At 36.8% G+C, this 18,806-nt stretch overlaps 1 protein-coding gene across 1 annotated transcript in view; it reads left to right on the forward strand.

Annotated features, from left to right (window-relative positions):
• The window catches only part of trhde.1 (thyrotropin releasing hormone degrading enzyme, tandem duplicate 1), a 132,420-nt gene that overhangs the window by 59,002 nt on the left and 54,612 nt on the right, over nt 1–18,806 (forward strand). Inside the window, exons 4-6 of the mRNA XM_073838893.1 lie at nt 4,027–4,181; nt 10,643–10,756; nt 17,640–17,777. Coding sequence (XP_073694994.1) covers nt 4,027–4,181; nt 10,643–10,756; nt 17,640–17,777 — 407 coding nt within the window. The remainder of the gene's footprint in view (nt 1–4,026; nt 4,182–10,642; nt 10,757–17,639; nt 17,778–18,806) is intronic.

Consider the following 18,806-nt stretch of genomic DNA (forward strand, 5'->3'; position numbering starts at 1 on the left):
GGGAGGCATTGCATAAGTGCTGATACAGTACATTCCCCCATCAGCATTGGGACATTTCACGAAGACTCTTGCTTGGTTATGACTGTCTTTATGAGTGAGATTCATTCCACTGATTCATTCCAATACACTAATTCATTCAACCATGAATTTAGTATGAGTCATTGAATCATTCACTCAAATGAGTTGATTAAAACACTGATTAATTTAGGAACTAATCACATATTGAGTAACTGAATCATTCAACCAACTGATTTGTTTAAAATGCTGATTAATTAAGGACAGAATGAATGATTGAGTCATTGTATCATTTACTTAACTGATTCATTTAAAGAACTTCAGCAGCTTCCTTTGGAAATATTTTTATGAATGTATTAAAAATTGCTTTTTTAAATATCATTATTAGGGATGCATAAATATTATTAATATTGTAACATTGTGATAGCAAACTGTCTCGATATTATCGTGGTCATGAGACGACATGAAATTATAGTTCTTACGGTTAAAAATTTTTAGTTTTTAAAATATATTTAAACTTCTGGTTCTAACATAAAATGTCTTTAAAACTGTGTTTTTGGCTATTGTGCATTGACACAGTATCAGTCAAATGAACTAAAACTGAAAGCACAATATTGCTGAATCCCTTCCTCAAGTCTGTTTTTGCTGCCTGTTTCAAAGCAAAGCACAGGGGCGCCGCTCGCAATTTTGGGCCCTATGACAAAATATGAGGTTGGGCCCCCCCTACCACACAAAAGCAGATCTCTGGGGGCCCCTAAATGACATGGGCCCTTAGAATTGTCCTAACTCCCCCCCTCCCTTCTCTGTTCACAGTGAATGAATGCAGTGAACTCGTTTATTCCATGTGCTATGAGTTTAGCGCATGTTTCGGAATTTAACAGCCAGCAGTTATGCTTTATTTTAACGGCTTTATTTGTTATAGCATTTAATTAGATTTGTAGTGAGAGGTGTTTTTGTAAGCCTGTTTTCACTGAAGCTCGAGTTTTCCTTCAAAATAAAGGCTCTACTGTGGTTTCCGTCAAAATAAAGGCTTAAAGTGCAGTATGAATTGCTAACAGCTATCGGTTTAAATGGGTGAAGTTACTGCAGTCTAAAATCAAAAACTCTCTTTCAAGTGTAGAAATTAGGAAATAATTTGTAATTTCCCTACTGTAGTGTAAAGCAAAAATAATATACCTATGTAATATTCATTTTCATTTATTTGGAATGCAGTTGTTTTACAATGTCTATTACTGTTGTTGTTGTTGTTGTTGTCATTATTATTATTATTATTATTATTATTATTATTATTATTATTATTATTATTATTATTATTATTATTATTATTATTATTATTATTATTATATTCCAATTTGTTTGACTTCCTAAAACACCAGTGTGAATGTGATTTAGACTGAAACAGTATATCACAAATTAAAAAAAAAGTGTTGAGTCTCCTTTAAAGTTCAGATAGTCCATGGGATGAAGTGCATTAGATAGAATAATTAAACTTTAAAATGTACAAAATGTTACCTTTTTTTCCAATTCTTCATTTGTCTTTTTTTTTTTTAAATATCCGTGGACTTCATATGGCAATATTATTGTATCGTGGGATTTTGATATTGTTACAACCCTAATCATTATATATTCTGTAAAAAACAGGCTTCTTCCTGTGATATTGATTATGTATATTATTATTTGTAAAATAAGGTAATATGCCTGGTTATAATGATGACTTACAGGCAGTGTTGGGGGTTACGCAAGTAATCAGATTACTTTTCAAAGTAACTAGTAAAGTAACACATTACTTTTACATTTACAACAAGGTATCGTAGTTACTTTGTTTTTGAATTTATTGACAGCTCTTCTGTCCTAGTGAGGAGTAGACCAGAGGCAATTCCTTCAGCCTGAGGCGTATTAAGCTCACTTTACAGTTGCCAAAAATATAACTTTTGGGTTTTTTGTTATGAAAAATAAATAAGCAATCCCAGCCCAGGGAACTAAAAGTAATACGCTGCTCACAGGTTATAATTGCAGTAATTAACATATGTATGTCTGTTTATCTCAAAATCTCTTTGTTTCTTTTACAAAGAAGCTACTGTTAAAGTACCTAGATATACAGTATACTAAATGATTTTCATATTTACATACTGATTTGGATCTGTGTTTTGAGGTGTTTAGTCTTGGTCTGGCTTTGTATCTTGAAAGTTGTGACAAAAATTGGTTTATGTACATCTCTGATTACCATTGTACTTTTGTCCGTCTCTTCAAGAGCATCAGTCGTGTAATTGCAGTATGAGTCTGTATAAAAGCCCAATTAAAAGAGCATCAAGTCTCTTGTCCATAAAGAACATTAACAATGGCCAATTAGACCTGCGCTGTCTGATTCTGGCACTCTTCAGTTATTCACCTTTTCGTAGCTGTTTTCATTGTTCTTTGCCTCTTGAATGAGCTCGTCACTCCATCTTTTCGGCGTAAAAGTGAAATATTAATCGTGTGTGAACTTACAACCCTAATGGGGCTCGTCATTATCAGTCAAGCGTCTGACTGCTGCTCACTTTTAACGCAGCTTTTTTTTTTTTTTTTCCCGGCGTGCAGCCCTGCAGCTTTATCAGTCGCCATGACGATTGTAGCTTCCTTCCAAAACTCTGCAGCTGCTTTCAGCCCAATTCATGAAACATGCAAATAAGACACACACACACACACACACACACACCAGCCCGGCGGATAATCATGTTACAGCTTTCAACAGTTCCTCTTCCTCAGTGGCTGATTATAAGATGTGGATTTAACAGCGCCAGAAGTTTAACTGCTTCTGTTCTCATTGGCATATGAATGGTTCCAGAGCCGGGCTGATGGAGGTGGAGGCGTTTAAAACAGCTGATTCGCCGTCTGCTGTGTCACTGATACACTGACTTAAGGAAAGGAGCTATTTTAAGGGAAATATGATTATGGAGCTGCGTGTCTTGTCGCTTTGCTGTGTCTGGTTTTGGGTTTAAATTCAATGATCTTTGATTATAGCAATTAGATGATAAATACGTTTGATTAGGAGTTAATCCACATCACTTGAGATCTGGGATTAGAGCTCTGGTTTTGTGATGCACAGTTATATAGTACAGAAGAACATTTATCTGTTTTAAAACATCACTGATGGATATACAGTGGTGCACAATACTTGGAAAATGCTTGGTTTGATTCAGCTCCTCTTTGTGGTTTTTGAACTATTACAGAAGGTTCAAACGCTCACTGATGCTACAGAAGTAAAACGATGCATTAAGAGTCAGGGGTGTAAACTTTTGAACGGAATAAGGATGTGCACATTTTTCTTATTTTGCCTAAACATCATATTTTTTATTTAGTATTGCCCTTCAGAAGCTATAGAAGATAAAACGAAGACAAAATAAGTTACATTTTCCCCATTTACATGCAAAAGTTTTCACCCCATGGCTCTTAATACATTGTGTTTCCTTCTGGAGTATCAGTGAGCGTTTGAACCTTCTGTAATAGTTGCATATGAGTCCCTCAGTTGTCCTCAGTTTGACAAGATGGATCTCAAAATCATACAGTCATTGTTGGAAAGGGTTCAAATACACAATAATACTGAAAAAACAAAGAATTTGTGGGACCTGAAGGATTTTTCTAAAGAACAGTGGGCAGTTTAACTGTTCAGGACAAACAGAGGACTCATGAACAACTATCACTAAAAAAAAACCACAGCTGTGGATCATTCAGGTAACAACACAGCATTAAGAATCAAGTGTATGTAAACTTTTGAACAGGATCATTTTTATAAATTCAACTATTATTTTCTCTTGTGGACTATTTGTAAATGGCTTTTATGTGAAATATGTTATTCAGGTCTGTGCTAAATAAAAAATAACATTCATTTAGTATGATCCCTCTAAATAATTAACATTTTATAGATTCTGCAAGGTGTATGTAAACTTTTGACTTCAACTGTACTTGTTGTTGCTTTTTTAACGCAATCCTGGTTTCCTTTCATTAAGCTTGGATTTTTCTCGCTGTGTGCAGATCTCCTGGCAGTGCCGAAGCATCCGTATGCAGCCATGGAGAACTGGGGCCTGAGTGTGTTTGTGGAACAGAAGCTCTTGTTGGATCCTGACGTCTCCTCCTTCTCCTATCAGATGGAGCTCACCATGGTGGTGGTCCACGAGATCTGCCATCAGGTAAAACACATTTATTAAAGTAACATGAGCATATGAGCTTTATTTGCTGGTTTGAAGATGGCAGAACTTCAGATTTATACATATAGCAGTAGTATTAAAATCTCATGTGATTATATTAAATCATAATGGGCTAATTTAGTCCAATTATATCACTGAGTTACTTTACTGACATTGTGTTGTTCATTTCATGACCATTGAAGTGCTGCACCTCCATTTGAGATGCAAGACTTCAATCAGGGCTGAAAATTACCCATTCTGTTTGAGGCGTCTCATCCATATCTGTGATTTAGAGCATGATTTAGAAGATCTCTCTTTTAAAACATGGTGTGTTTCATTTTGAACCGTCACACCCATTATAAGCTCTCCTGTTTTGACTCAGCATGTCCTGTCAATGCTGTTTAGCATCCTCTGAGAAACATAGATCATTTGTAGAATCATAATTATATGGAATTTAGCACCCTTCAAATCTGTCTTCATCATCCAAAGAAGCCAGTGTAGAATTCAGTGAAAAGCAGAAAGTCAGAAAGAGAAAATCTCCAGGAGTCAGAGAGTGTGTAAGATGGTCAGTTGTTGAGGTAAAGGGCAGTACAGCGGCAGATGTAATTGGACATCTGGAGAAATTGATGCACCGCTCATATAAAGTGCTTCACACATTATCCATTGGGATTTTGAAAGTAAAGATTTCTTTCCTTCATCCCTCTTTCTTTTTAACACTCTCTAGAGTGGTTCACACGTTTTTCTTGTGTTAACCTATTTTTTGTATCTTTGCATCGACTATTACACTCAGATCAAGCAAGCAGTTTTTTATCTTTTGGCAATGAAATGATGTTCAGTAAGGGATTTAAAGCTCACAAATGCATCATCATCATGAGTTGTAAAGGAAACGGTGGAATTATTCATTGAATGTGCTCATTTTCCACCAGCTTTTGTTTGCAGCTCTTATGTTCCTGAGAACCTTGGATTTTAGTGTCTTTTGTTATGGCGGATTATTTATGAGCGTGTTGGAGATGTTCTGTGCTCTCCAGTATTGTTTTGAATTCATCTCTTGAATAGTCTTCTTAGTATTGTGTTCTAGGTGCCACAGCTTTGATAAAAAGCTCAATGAGCGGGACGGAACTTATTTTTAGGGAGAAGGAAATAAAGGAAGACAATCCCCTCATCTCTCATTTCTGTGCAGAGTAGCTACAGCTTCGTCTGAACTTAGTGTGAACCGTATACAGTAAAACACTCTCACAGGGAGCATGAAAGCGTGATATTATTTCAGAAACTGCAATATCATATATATTTGGTATTTTTACAGCTGAAATTCATGAGGGTATCCCAGATCAGACTATTCTCTGCATATAAACCCCTGTTTTATGATCAAGAATAATTGAAAAGAAGCAGCAGTGGAGGCTGGAACTATAATATTGACTAGTGATGGTGTCTACAGGCAGAAACCTGAAATATGTCCAATACTGTCCTGCAGTACATTATGTTCCAACTGAATTCATGTTTATGTACATGTACAGCACAATGTAAAGCTGAAATAATAAAATGAAAATGATAGGCAGTTAGTTTGTAATTATTACACTACCAGTCAAAAGTTTTTGAACAGTAAGGTTTCAATGTTTTTTTCTTAAGAAATCTTCTCTGCTCACCAAGTAAGCATTTATTTGATCCAAAGCAAATATTTTTACTATTTAAAATAAGTGTTTTCTATTTTAATATATTTTAAAATGTAATTTATTCCTGTGATTTCAAAGCTGAATTTTTAGCAGCATTACTCCAGTCACATGATCCTTCGGAAATCATTCTAATATTCTGATTTGCTTCTCAAAAAACATTTATTATTATTATGATGTTGAAAACAGCTGAGTATATATTTTTTTCAGGTTTCTTTGATGAATAGAAAGTTCAGAAGAAAAGAATTTATCTGAAATAGATATCTTTTGTAACATTATAAATGTCTTTATCATCACTTGATCAATTTCCTTGCTGAATTGCTTTTTAATGCTATAATGTTACAGAAGCTTTTTATTTCAGATTAATGCTGATTTTTCGATCTTTCTATTTATCAAAGAATCCTGAAAAAAAAAAATACTCAACTGTTATAAATATTGATAATAATAAGAATAAATGTTCATTGAACAGCAAATCATTGTGTGACACTGAAGAGTAATGATGCTAAAAATGTAGCTTTGATGACAGGAATAAATTACATTTTAAAATTATATTCAAATAGAAAATGGTTATTTTAAATAGTAAAATAATTTCGAAATTTTACAGTTTTTGCTGTACTTTGAATAAAAAATGCAGGCTTGGTGAGCAGAAGAGACTTCTTTAAAAAGCATTAAAAAACCTTTGACTGGTACTGTATATTCCGTTTTTGTAAAGTACTTTATAATTAGTAGATTTTATAATCAGATCTCAGTTTGAGTAATATTTCCCAGAATGTAATATGTTCATCCTAATTAGTTAAAAAATAAATAAAAAAAGAGCAACCATCTGTAAGTTTCCAGTAGATTTGACTTCGTTTCATACGAATTAGCCACCAAGTCGCCAACACAGACTGTAAAATGCCAAAAGAGTGTGTTGATGCTAACTTAACATGTCAGATTAAATATTGAAATCACAGTCAGTGCAAATTAGCTTTAACCACGAGTGTGTGCGTGTGAGACTAAGTGTGCTTACTTAGAGTACAAATAAGAAAAAGACAGAGAAAGTAAAAGACGGAGATTAGCCGTCACGCGTTTTGAATTCCACCGCAGGCTGTTTCACCCTTTTGTGTCGCAGCTCTCTGGAGCTTCTGCTCATCTTTATGTTTTTAATTAAGACGCCGCCATTTTTCTATTTAAACTGTTTCTCTGCTTCAGTCTCACAGGACTAATTGTCATATAGAGTTAAATAGCACAGCACTAATTGTTTTCCAGTGTAGATTAACTCAGCCGTGGACTCGGCGTCGGAGTGGGCGGGGCTTATGCTCACCTGACATATTGATTGACACATTCATTGTAAATGCATTAGGTCAGTCCTTATCCAGCACTTATTCTGTCATATATTAAAAGGTCTGCCTGCGCACTAATAACTCGAGCCGGTGGCAAAGTGCCTGCGTCCGATAAATCATATTTGTATCTCGTTGCTCGCGCCGAATGCCTGCAGAGAATTGATTAGTGGACGACAGGCTCTGTTTGCTACTGTATAAGTTTATCCTTCGGCTCTCTGGGGCTCAGGATCACCTCTCTCTCTCTATACTGGCTCATTTTAATGTCACATACTGTAGCAGTGGATTGTTAGTAGATTTGCCCCTGCTAGCGATGGGGTTTATATGTCACAGTCGCTCAATCACGATTAATTTCTCATCTCATCTCAGCCTCTCAGATTAAATGATGCTGCCGCAGCCCTTCATATGCAGTTATTCAGCCAATAACACCAGCCTATTAGAGGTTGATGCAGCTGATGTTGAGTTTTCTTATTTTCCGCAGATTGGAGAGGTGACATCCTGCCCTCAGAGTATGAATATGAGGGGAAAGTGAGGCTTCAGTTCGAATACATCACATGCATCTCAAAACTGTTTAGATGTTAAATATGAGTTGCAACGGCTAATGGCTGAGTCTGTCAGTGAAAATCGAGTCTTGACTAAATGACTCACGTCTGTTGGCTGGCGTTTTATTCACTCCTCATTTATAAAAGATGCCGTCTGTGAACACATATGAAATTGGAGATTTCACACTCGCACACTGGATAGTGACAAATAAATTTTGACACTCAAACAGACGGTTTCAAATTTTATTTTTGTGATTTGGAGCCATTTCCAATTGTGGTTGATTTAGTTCAGGTTAACTGAGATTTGACAAACAGTCACGTTTGTTTTATTAGCTCAAGCAGAAAGTGCTATGATGGCTCTGTTCCAAAACCTAGTGAGTTGATATAGGCAGCTGACAGTACAACTTGAAGCACAGACAGCTCTTTTTGTAAGTGATTTTAGACTATGGTGCTTGTGTGGGAGATGCAGGTTTGAGTCTGTGAGTTGTGTAACATTTAAGCTTGTGCTAAAGTACAGCCTTAGGATTTCTTTCCTGTGGTTTTCCAGTTGAGAAGGCAATGACCTTTGCCCTGCAGCCACAAACCTGATTCAGCAGACCTTGTCTGAACTTCCTTGTTAAATGTCACTGAAGGACATTTATACTCAGTTATTCAGACATTTATTATAAGACTGCTGTGAGTTTAGTTGAAGACCCCATGCCAATATGATTCTCTGCTGCTTTGGAGACTTATATAACTTAAGGTTGTTTTTTAATGATGCCTTTTTCAAATGTTCTGTATTTGGTGCAGTATAAAGGTACAGCATGAACTCTTCCCTGCATGACTTTCTCTCGGTATACAGTACCTCGCAAAAGTATTCATACCCCTTCTTTTTTTCACATTTTGTTTTGTTGCAGCATTATGTTAAACTGCTTTAAATTAGTTTTTCCCCACATCAATTTACACTCCATACACCATAATAATGACAAAGCAAAAACCAGATCTGCAAATTTGACAAATTTATTAAAAATAAAACACTGAAATAAGTACATTGCATAAGTATTCATACCCTTAACTCAGTACATAGTTGAAGCACCTTTACAGCCTCAAGTCTTTTTTGGGTATGATGTGACAAGCTTTGCACATCTGCATTTGGCAATTATCTGCCATGATCTTTTCGCCTCTCAAGCTCTGTCAGCTTGGATGGGGGCTGGCAGACATTTTCTAGAGTTCTAGTTGTTCCAATCATCTTCCATTATGGATAATGGAGGCTACATGCTTCTGTGAACCTTCAATGCAGCAGATTTTTTTCTGAACTCTTCCCTAGATCATTGCCTTAATGCAAGTCTGTCACTGAGCTCTACAGGCAGGTATCTTGACCTCAGGACTTGGTTTTTGCTCTGATATGCATTTTCAGCTGTTAGACCTTTTCTGAGAGGTGTGTGCCTTTCTAAATCATACTCATTCAAATGAATTTGCATTCATATTGCTTCTAGATATCACTACACTTCGAGTGGAGTTAATCCACTCGAAGTGTAGTAACATCTAGAAGCAATAACCAGAAAATAGAAGCAATAACCCAGAAAAGGGTATGAATACTTATGCAACAGGATCTTTTTCTGTTTTTTATTTTGAATAAATTTGCACAAATGTTAAAAAACTATTTTTTTTGCCATTATGGAGTAGGGAATGTAGATTGATGTGGGAAAAAAAGTAATTTAAAGTAGTTTAACATAAGGCAGCAACATAAAAAAAAGTGAGAAAAAAAATGAAGGGGTATGAATAATTATGCAAGGGACTGTATGTGTTAATGAAGCAGGTAAGCTGCAGAATCCTTCTATTTCAGATTTCATCTCAGTCATTGTTGAAGATGTAATTAAGTAAGGGTCTAACAGTTTGTACTGTTCATTGACATTCTAGTGTTGTTGAACTGTTGTTCACTGTACCATTCCATTTGGACTGCAAAGCTCAGTCTTTTTAAACACAACGAATGACACGATGTGACTGACTATGCTAGTTCACTGTCATTAGCGTCAGAACATCTGATAAATCAGAAGAGGGCAGAAAAAGTCAGTAAACCTATGGGAAGCCACTTGATGTGTGACTAGCAGAAGGTTCCTCTGAGAGCAGGATACCAGCTGTCTCTCTCCATGCTATCAGTCCATGTGTCTGAGTCACAGATGAACGTCCCATCAGGCGCTTTGAGAGCCTCTGAGCTGCTGTAATGATTTTGTGTTCAGATGAAAGAGGCCTGACTCCTACAGAGGTTTGTGAGCTGCAACAATGAGATCCGGCGTTCAGTAGCACATCTGCTTGACGGCCTCAGAGTCGGGAATATATTCAGCCCATTGCAAACTGCACTGTTGCTTCTTTTCCAGTTTTGCACACTGTCATCTGCACACAATTGCAGGGGTCATTTGGATTCGTTCTACCTTCCAGATGGGATGTTTCATAATCGAATCTTTATTTTTCTCTACTCTGTTCATTTACGTGTCCTTGGCGGAGCGCCCAGGTATGAATGCTGTGGAACAGAAAAATGTGCTTTAATTTTGTAACTGTAATTGATTGTTTAGGCCAATATTAATCATAGCTCAGAAGCTCTGCTTCTCAGTGTTCCGTGAAGCCTTTTGTGAACAACTTTTTTGTTCAACCAGAAGTGTTTATTTGTACTTCTACTTCGGAAGAAGACAAGGTATTTTTTTATGCTGTATTGGACTTTTCTAATAAAGTGTGTTTGCCTTTAAATGTAATATGCTTTTGCAGATATTGAATGAATAGAAGCATGCATGGATATATTCCCAAAGCATTATCCAAATAAAGTTTGGTTTCATTTTACCAGTAAACAATTGCAACAAAAAAGTTTGTTGCAATTCTTTGCCAGTGAACATGAAATCAATCATTGTAATGGTCACTCTGTTTCTCTGTTGATGATTGATTGTTCATTTCTTCTCTTTTAGTGGTTTGGGGATCTAGTCACACCGGTTTGGTGGGAGGACGTTTGGCTAAAAGAGGGATTTGCGCATTACTTCGAGTACATCGGGGCTGATTTCCTCTTTCCAAAGTGGAACATGGTGAGTTTTGGTTGTTATTATTCTTTGCTGTTGATCAGAAGCAATCAATGTTCAATATTTTCAATTATATTTCTTCAGTGCATCATCTATAACTTGGATGATATGGGAAAAACTGAAGATTTTTTTTCACATACTCACACACTAAATGGTTTTTATGCTGTTCAGATGACTGAATCTCTTAAAACAAGAGCAAATCTTTCATGCTTTTCACACACATGAGATCATGAGCATATATTCTTGTACCAAGATTCCATTGAGCATAAAGAAAACAATCTTTTCACAGTTCATTTAAGTTACTAGTTGAGTTTCTATACTTTAAGTTTCAGCTACTAAATATTGAAAACACCCTGACATTGATTTAAATTTTGTTACCGTTTCTGTGGTTCTAATAAAACAATAAAAAAAAAACAATGAAACAACACACACAAATAAAAACTGTGTTTTAGTTTGCATGTAGGAAGTTCTCAAATTGTCAAACCCCAAATTAGCTGAAATGACAATGCTTTACAATGTCATGTAATGACAAGTGTGCATTTGATCTCACTGTCAGTAGTGAATTAGCGTGCCAATTGGTGGCATGCATGGACAGGTTCATTATGAGCTTGTAAAAAAGTAATTGTTCCAGCTGTCTTAATGGTTATTATGAGCACAGTTTTCGTTTGACTTCTCGATGAGCTTTGTTATCACAATCTTCTATTTCAGTCCTGCTTCATTACCACAGCAACCGGTGATTATGCCATCATATTTTGTTGTGTCTTAATGAAACTTTAGTCTGTAAGTAGTCATCTTCAGATTAATCACTTATCAATGGAAAGAGCTGTGAAATAGCAGTGCCAGATAGATTGACAAGCTTCTGATTATAATGCATTCTGACAGGTGACTACTAGTCACAAAACTTATTCAGAGAGAAAAGACAAGCTACATTAGTATTGCCAATGCTCTGTAAAAGTCTGAACTAAAACTGCTAATTTACTGCAGAGCTTCACAGAGCTGGAACTCCAACTCAAGGCCAACACACAACAACACAACAAACAAACTGGAGCACAAAATATAACCCCCCTATAAATAAAGTGCAGTGTAAAAGCCACATGGTCTAATGAGTCATCCACATCCATTTTCTACATCCAGATGGGTTCGTGTCTGGAGAAAGACAAGGCATGGCTTCAATTCACAATGCTTGCCTGTCTCACAGGAGTCACAGGTTCAGTGATTCTCTAAACGGTTGTATAACGGCCAAGAAATTTTAGGTTATTTTAGCAGACCAGGTGCATACAAACCATCACCTCATGAAATTCCTATATTATAGGATGATAAACAAATCCAGGAGTGTTTGTGAACACCAGAAGGAAGTCAAACACCTTCCACAGCTTCTCCAGTCACAATATCTGAACATTATTAATCTTTCATGGGAATTTCTGGAGTGGAGACTCACTGGCGAGAACAGGACTTCCACACTTATTTTCCTAAAATAGCTATTTCTTTTAGAAGAATGACGCAGTATCCCATAGTCTCGTCATCCTTCAGTTCTTCTCAAGGTTTTTCTCTTCATTAGGAACTAGGTATCAGTATATGTTAAGTGTATCAATGACAGTCAATTGAAGCATATGTAGTATACACTGATGCTACAACAACACATTTACTTGTTTGTTAACTCCTCAAACTCTACATAACACATACATTTCTTAAGAGGTCATCAGATGCAAAACTCACTTTTACATGTTGTTTAAACATTAATGTGTGTTGGCAGTTTGTGTACACAACCACCCTACAATGACAAAAATCCACCCAGTGGTATTTTTTTAATCTTTAAAAGTAATATCCCCTTTTTAAAATCAAGTCATTCTCAGCATCTTGTCGGTGTGACGGCACACAGACAGAGGCCGCTCCCATGATAGTTGATTGACATGAGCGCCTTACCTTAGACCCGCTCTCACTGAGCTGAAACTGTCCAAATACGATCGCCATTGTATTGATTTAGGTGCAGGGGAAGACATGTCTCCAATTGAGCGATTGAGGTGTTCTGTTGTTGGATGTAATAATGAACATGGCATTTGTCATTTACTCCCGACATCTGAGCCACTGAAGCTTGAAGGGAAAGCGCCGATCCCGATCTACATATGTGTCTATGTTTGTGCAAATCATTCGTGATGCAGCTTCACCCACAGCAGAACTGTGCTCGTTAGCAAGTTTTGCCGCTAAACGTGGCAAAACGCGGCTAAACGTGGCTAAAGTAAACATTACTGCTCATCATCCAACAGCAGAGAGGGGTGGGGCTAGCAGAGCTCATTAGCATTTAAAGGAACGTGCAACAGAATAGCTCACTCTAAAAGGGTAAAAAAAGTGTTTTTTACACTACCATTGAGAAATTTTAACCAAAGTATATTCAAAGCATCTTCCCATTCAGACCGTAAAGAATCATATCAACTTGTGGAAAATGGGCATCCGATGACCCCTTTAATACAATACAATTCACTTTCAGGCTTGTTAAAGAAAAAACAACCTGATGAAAAAATAATTCAAGGACAAAGTTTTCCCTGCTGCTTTTGTTTGAGCGTAATGGTGTTAGCAATTAGCATAATGCTATTCCAGACCAGCATTAGTGGCCTGTAATGCAGCTATTGTGACGCACTTGAGGCTTCACTCGTAAAATGAAATAAGTACGTAGGTCATCAGCACAACAAAACACAACCTAGTTTTTCTGTTTATGCGACTTTGAATTAGAAGCCGTGCTGATTAAATCTGTTTGGATCTTCTGCTCATTATGATTCTCTGACTGTGTGCAATTATATTATGAGCTAGTGTGAAGAATATTGAAGGTTGTTGGTCATGACAGACCAAACAAAGGGCAGTATAAGGCCTTATAAAGCTAGTCTTTTTTTTCTAAGCTAAGCTTACTATTTTAAATAGTTTTTACATAATTGTTTAAATGTAAACATAGCACCGTTGTTTAATATATCTGTGCTTTCAGCTCATAGATTCACATTCTCATTCACATTCACATAATGACCTTCCCATCCGTCTGTCCCAGTATTTCATACCTCTCTGCTCCAAGCCACCTTGGTTATGGAGCATCAGCCAAGCAGAGAGACCATTTAGGGAATGCCATTTCAGGGAGCAATTGGGTTTTGATGGAAACACTTCAGTACGCTGATAGGATGACTGTAAGCATTTCCCTACCAAAATATGGATCAAATTGCATGTTTCAAGAGGAAGCAGTCTAAACCAGAACTGAAATGTGCAGAGAAATATGTTGGGAATGGATTTGACGTGGAGCTGTAATAGGTCATTAAAATGGCCTATAAGTTCCTTCACCTGCTCAAAACTACTGGACTGTTAGTTTTCCTCCACTTTCTCACATTCATAATGCTAGAGATGCTTTCAGAGAGGCTTGGTTATCCATAAGGCATTGCTCCAGGATGCCAGGCATCACTGTGGTCTCTACAGGTTGATCAGTGTGAAACTTCAGGTGCATCTACTGCAGGTGATGATGTTGAGACGTTAATAAGCAGGGTCTAAATGAAGTATCATTGGACGTAAACACCTTGTTGAGAGCACATATGGGCCAGATGGAAGCTCTTCTCATTGCACTCATTTTATAGAGCACATTACGTGACTCGCATCAAACCAGCTCTACATCACCAGCTGTTCTCTTTCTCTCTCTCTCTCTCTGTTTCTCTGTATTCACATTCACCAAAATGTTGTACATTTACATAGAGGCCTCATTTGCTATTGATTCCATGTATATATGCATATTAACCTTTGAGGCTTATACTAGTCTGGATAATATAGAAACTGCCCTTCAGAAAATAAGACAGATACTAAGTCAGCTGTCACACAGTGTTATCTTCTAGAAGACAACTTAAGCGATGATATAAATAGCTTGAGAAATTAGGACACTGATTTCAAGAAGTCTCTGCTTTCTCCAGGATCTTCTCTCTGAAGTTAAATATGAGGGATACATTATTGCAGCAGTCCATTAAGCAGATGTGTTTTTTTACAGTACATTTCACGAATATAAGGTAATTGTACCTCGGATGTAATTGTATTGAAGGAAATTTTACCCTTCATTAGCTTTCTAAAAAGAAATTATGTATAAAGTATATAAATAAATAATGTCAAAGCCATCCAGCAGACACTTTGATCTACAAATATTGTGAAAAGCACTTAGATTCCTGTTAATATTCTCTGTATTGATTTGTATGACCTTGTATGATCTTTTTTCTCTCACATAATCTTATTAATCTGCTTTTAGCAGAATTTCAGAATATGAGATGGAAGTTTTATCCTCATGAATTTATTTCCAGGGACATTTTTTTTACCTTTGCAAGGGAGATTTTCATAATTACTTTTATTAAATATATATGTGTTGTGTGTTTTTGTTCACTTTGGTGGATTTTCCCCCCCAAGCCCCTGTTAATTTTCAACACTTGACGTAGCCAGGGTTTACTAGAATAGTATGATTTGATGAACATTTCTTGATTCATTTCTGTATATTGTTTGTTTGAGCTCAAATCCCTTGATTAAAATATCCTGCTCTCTTTTGAATTAATGTCTTCAACAGGATTCTTAATCAAGCTGCCAAAAGCTTTAATGGCCAAGAATTATTCATAATGATGGAGATGTAATAAAGGTGCAATAAAACATTCAGAGTACCAAGCCCAGATGTGTTTATAGCAGCTGATGGTCACACGCTATTCATAAATACATAGATGTGAAAATAATAAAATAATAAAATCTTAGTGTCATTTTGATTTAGTCAGTCAGTGCAGAGATTTTGCCAGAGAGCCCATTATGAAGATGTTCTAGATGTGAACCTGCAGTGTAATGCGTTCATATATAATTCATGTGATTTCATATTTCATCCATTTTCATGTACCGGTAACTGGCAAACCGCCACTTTCAAATGAGAAACAGGAAAACAGTGCCATTGCAGAAGAAGATTATACTGAGCTGTATAATAGTTTGTGGTATTACATTATTTTTAAAGAGTTAAAAATCAGTTCAGAGTAACATCTTCCTCATGTGCTTCAGAACGACTGACTGTATTTGAGATTGTGTAAATAAATGATCCACAGTTCATTTATTTCTGTAATTCAACTCAAATTGTGAAACTCATGTATTAAATAAATTCAATGCACACAGACTGAAGTAATTTAATTCTTTGGTTCTTTTAATTGTGATGATTTAGCTCACTTTTAACAAAAGCCCACCAATTCACTATCTCAACAAATTAGAATACTTCATAAGACCAATAAAAAAAAAAAAACATCTTTAGTGAATTGTTGGCCTTTTGGAAAGTATGTTCATTTACTGTATATGTACTCAATACTTGTTAGGGGCTCCTTTTGCTTTAATGACTGCCTCAATTCGGTGTGGCATGAAGGTGATCAGTCTGTGGCACTGCTGAGGTGGTATGGAAGCCCAGGTTTCTTTGACAGTGACCTTCAGCTCATCTGCATTTTTTGTTCTCTTGTTTCTCATTTTCCTCTTAATGATACCCAATAGATTCTCTATGGGGTTCAGGTCTGGTGACTCTGCTGGCCAGTCAAGAGCACCAACACCATGGTCATTTAACCAACTTTTGGTGCTTTTGGCAGTGTGGGCTGGTGCCAAATCCTGCTGGAAAATGAAATCAGCATCTTTAAAAAGCTGGTCAGCAGAAGAAAGCATGAAATGCTCTAAAATTTCTTGGTAAACAGGTGCAGTGACTTTGGTTGTCAAAAAACACAGTGGACCAACACCAGCAGATGACATTGCACCCCAAATTATCACAGACTGTGGAAACTTAACACTGGACTTCAAGCTATTCTCCAGATTCTAGGACCTTGGTTTCCAAATGAAATACAAAACTTGCTCTCATTTGAAAAAAGGACTTTGGACCACTGGGCAACTGTCCATTTCTCATTCTCCTTAGCCCAGGTTAGAGTAGCTTAACAAGAGTGGCTTAACAAGAGGAATATGACAACTGTAGCCAAATTCCTTGACATGTCTTCTGTGTGGTGGCTTTGATGCCTTGAACCCAGCCTCTGTCCATTCCTTGTGAAGTTCACCCAAATTCTTGAATCGATTTTGCTTGACATACCTCTCAAGGCTGCGATTCTCTCGTTTGGTTGTACATTTTTTTCTTCCACACTTTTTCCTTTCACTCAACTTTCTGTTAACATGCTTGAATACCGCACTCTGTGAACGGCCAGCTTCTTTGGCAATGGATGTTTGTGGCTTACCCTCCTTGTGAAGGGTGTCAATGATTGTCTTTTGGACAACTGTCAGATCAGCAGTCTTCCCCATGATTGTGTACCCTAGCGAACCAAACTTAGAGACCATTTTGAAGGCTCAGGAAACCTTTGCAGGTGTTTTGAGTTGATTAGCTGATTGGCATGTCACTGTGTTTTAATTTGTTGAGATTAATTGGTGGCTTTTTGTTAAATGTGAGCCAAAATCACCAGAATTTAAAGAACCAAAGACTTAAACTACTTCAGTCTGTGTGCACTGAATTTATTTAATACATGAGTTTCACAGTTTGAGTTGAATTACTGAAATTAATGAACTTTCCCATAACATTCTAATTTATTGAGATGCACCTGTACAAACTAAGTGTGTTGTAGCTCATGTAGCAGCAGTGTTTCACTCAGGAGTAAGTCGTGTTGGCTCTTGTATGTCGGCAGTGAATGTTCATGATATCAGTCGATTGTGGGAAGCTGCTGCAGATAAAAAGGCTTTAGATGTGAGAAATATGAGCTGGATTTTTCCATTTCTAATTTCATTTATAGAGCAGCTCAAAGTTATTTTTACTTATGGAAATAAAACAGAGGGTTTTATGTGACACTTTTATGTTTGATACTGTAAAGTCTAAATAAAGTCTCTGCCTGTCTGTCATCCACAGGAGAAACAGAGGTTTCTGACTGATGTTCTTCATGAGGTGATGTTACTGGACGGTTTGGCTAGTTCTCATCCGATCTCTCAGGAAGTGTTTGAGGCCACAGACATCGACAGAGTGTTTGACTGGATTGCGTATAAGAAGGTAAAAGAATCTCATCAGCTTCTACAGACTTGAGCTGCATGATGGAAATGATTATAAACCTTTACTATTGAGCTGAGATGATTGAACTGGTTTATACTCAACACTGAACAGAAATAAAGTTTATTGCGATTCTGCATTCAGTTCTATTTTCTACAAAAAGCCAGAAGAACAGAAACAATGGTTTTGTAAATGTCACGTTTCAACAAAGGAGGTCTGGGTCCAAATGCAGGTAAAGGGGTTTTTAATAAGAAAACAAACTAAACAAACAAAAAGGCCAACACAGCACAAACTAATAACTAGAACACAAAATAAACAAGATCTAGAACACAATCAAAAGCCAGGGAATCAGGAACACAAAAGTACATAAAAGACACAAGACAATGCAGACATGAATGCGGAGTGAGTAGTGGGATCCCTTATAGTCCAGATGATAATTGTGAACAGATGTGGGTGATCAGTGCTAATGACAAAGACAGGTGAAACAATCAAGGGAGTGCAGTGTCAGAACAGCGACCTCATGTGGCTGAGGGAAAATCCACAGCCCCGATCATGACAGTAAAACAGCTGTATTGCGGCTGTAAATCAGTCATTTATTTATTTCAGGACTTCACCGCTAAATTTAATCTTTTAAGTCCAGTAAACACCTCAGTTTGCTCGTTATTTTTCCCTCAGCTAAAATCGTCTCAGTTATCTTTGTGAATTGTAAATGGAGTCGCGTTGTTTTAAGCCTCCTCACATACACAAGAAAAACAGTTTAATTAAAAGCTTGTTTTTTAGTAAGTTGCGGACAGAACTTTACGCTGAGAGATTGTGAGGTTTTGTGTCCTCTGGGGACTTTAGTGGAACAATAAACATTTCATCTCAGACCAGACGACATCTAATTACCTCTTTCTCTCTGGAACACACTTTAAATAACTCTAGCTACCAAATATATCCTCTCATTCTGAACATCTGAAAGCCATTAAAGGCACAAAGAGCAGTAAGGAAAAATCATTGTCCTCTAACAGAGATAAAATCTTCCATCCATTG

The sequence above is a fragment of the Garra rufa genome, chromosome 4 (assembly GCF_049309525.1).
Source record: "Garra rufa chromosome 4, GarRuf1.0, whole genome shotgun sequence".
NCBI lineage: Eukaryota > Metazoa > Chordata > Actinopteri > Cypriniformes > Cyprinidae > Garra > Garra rufa.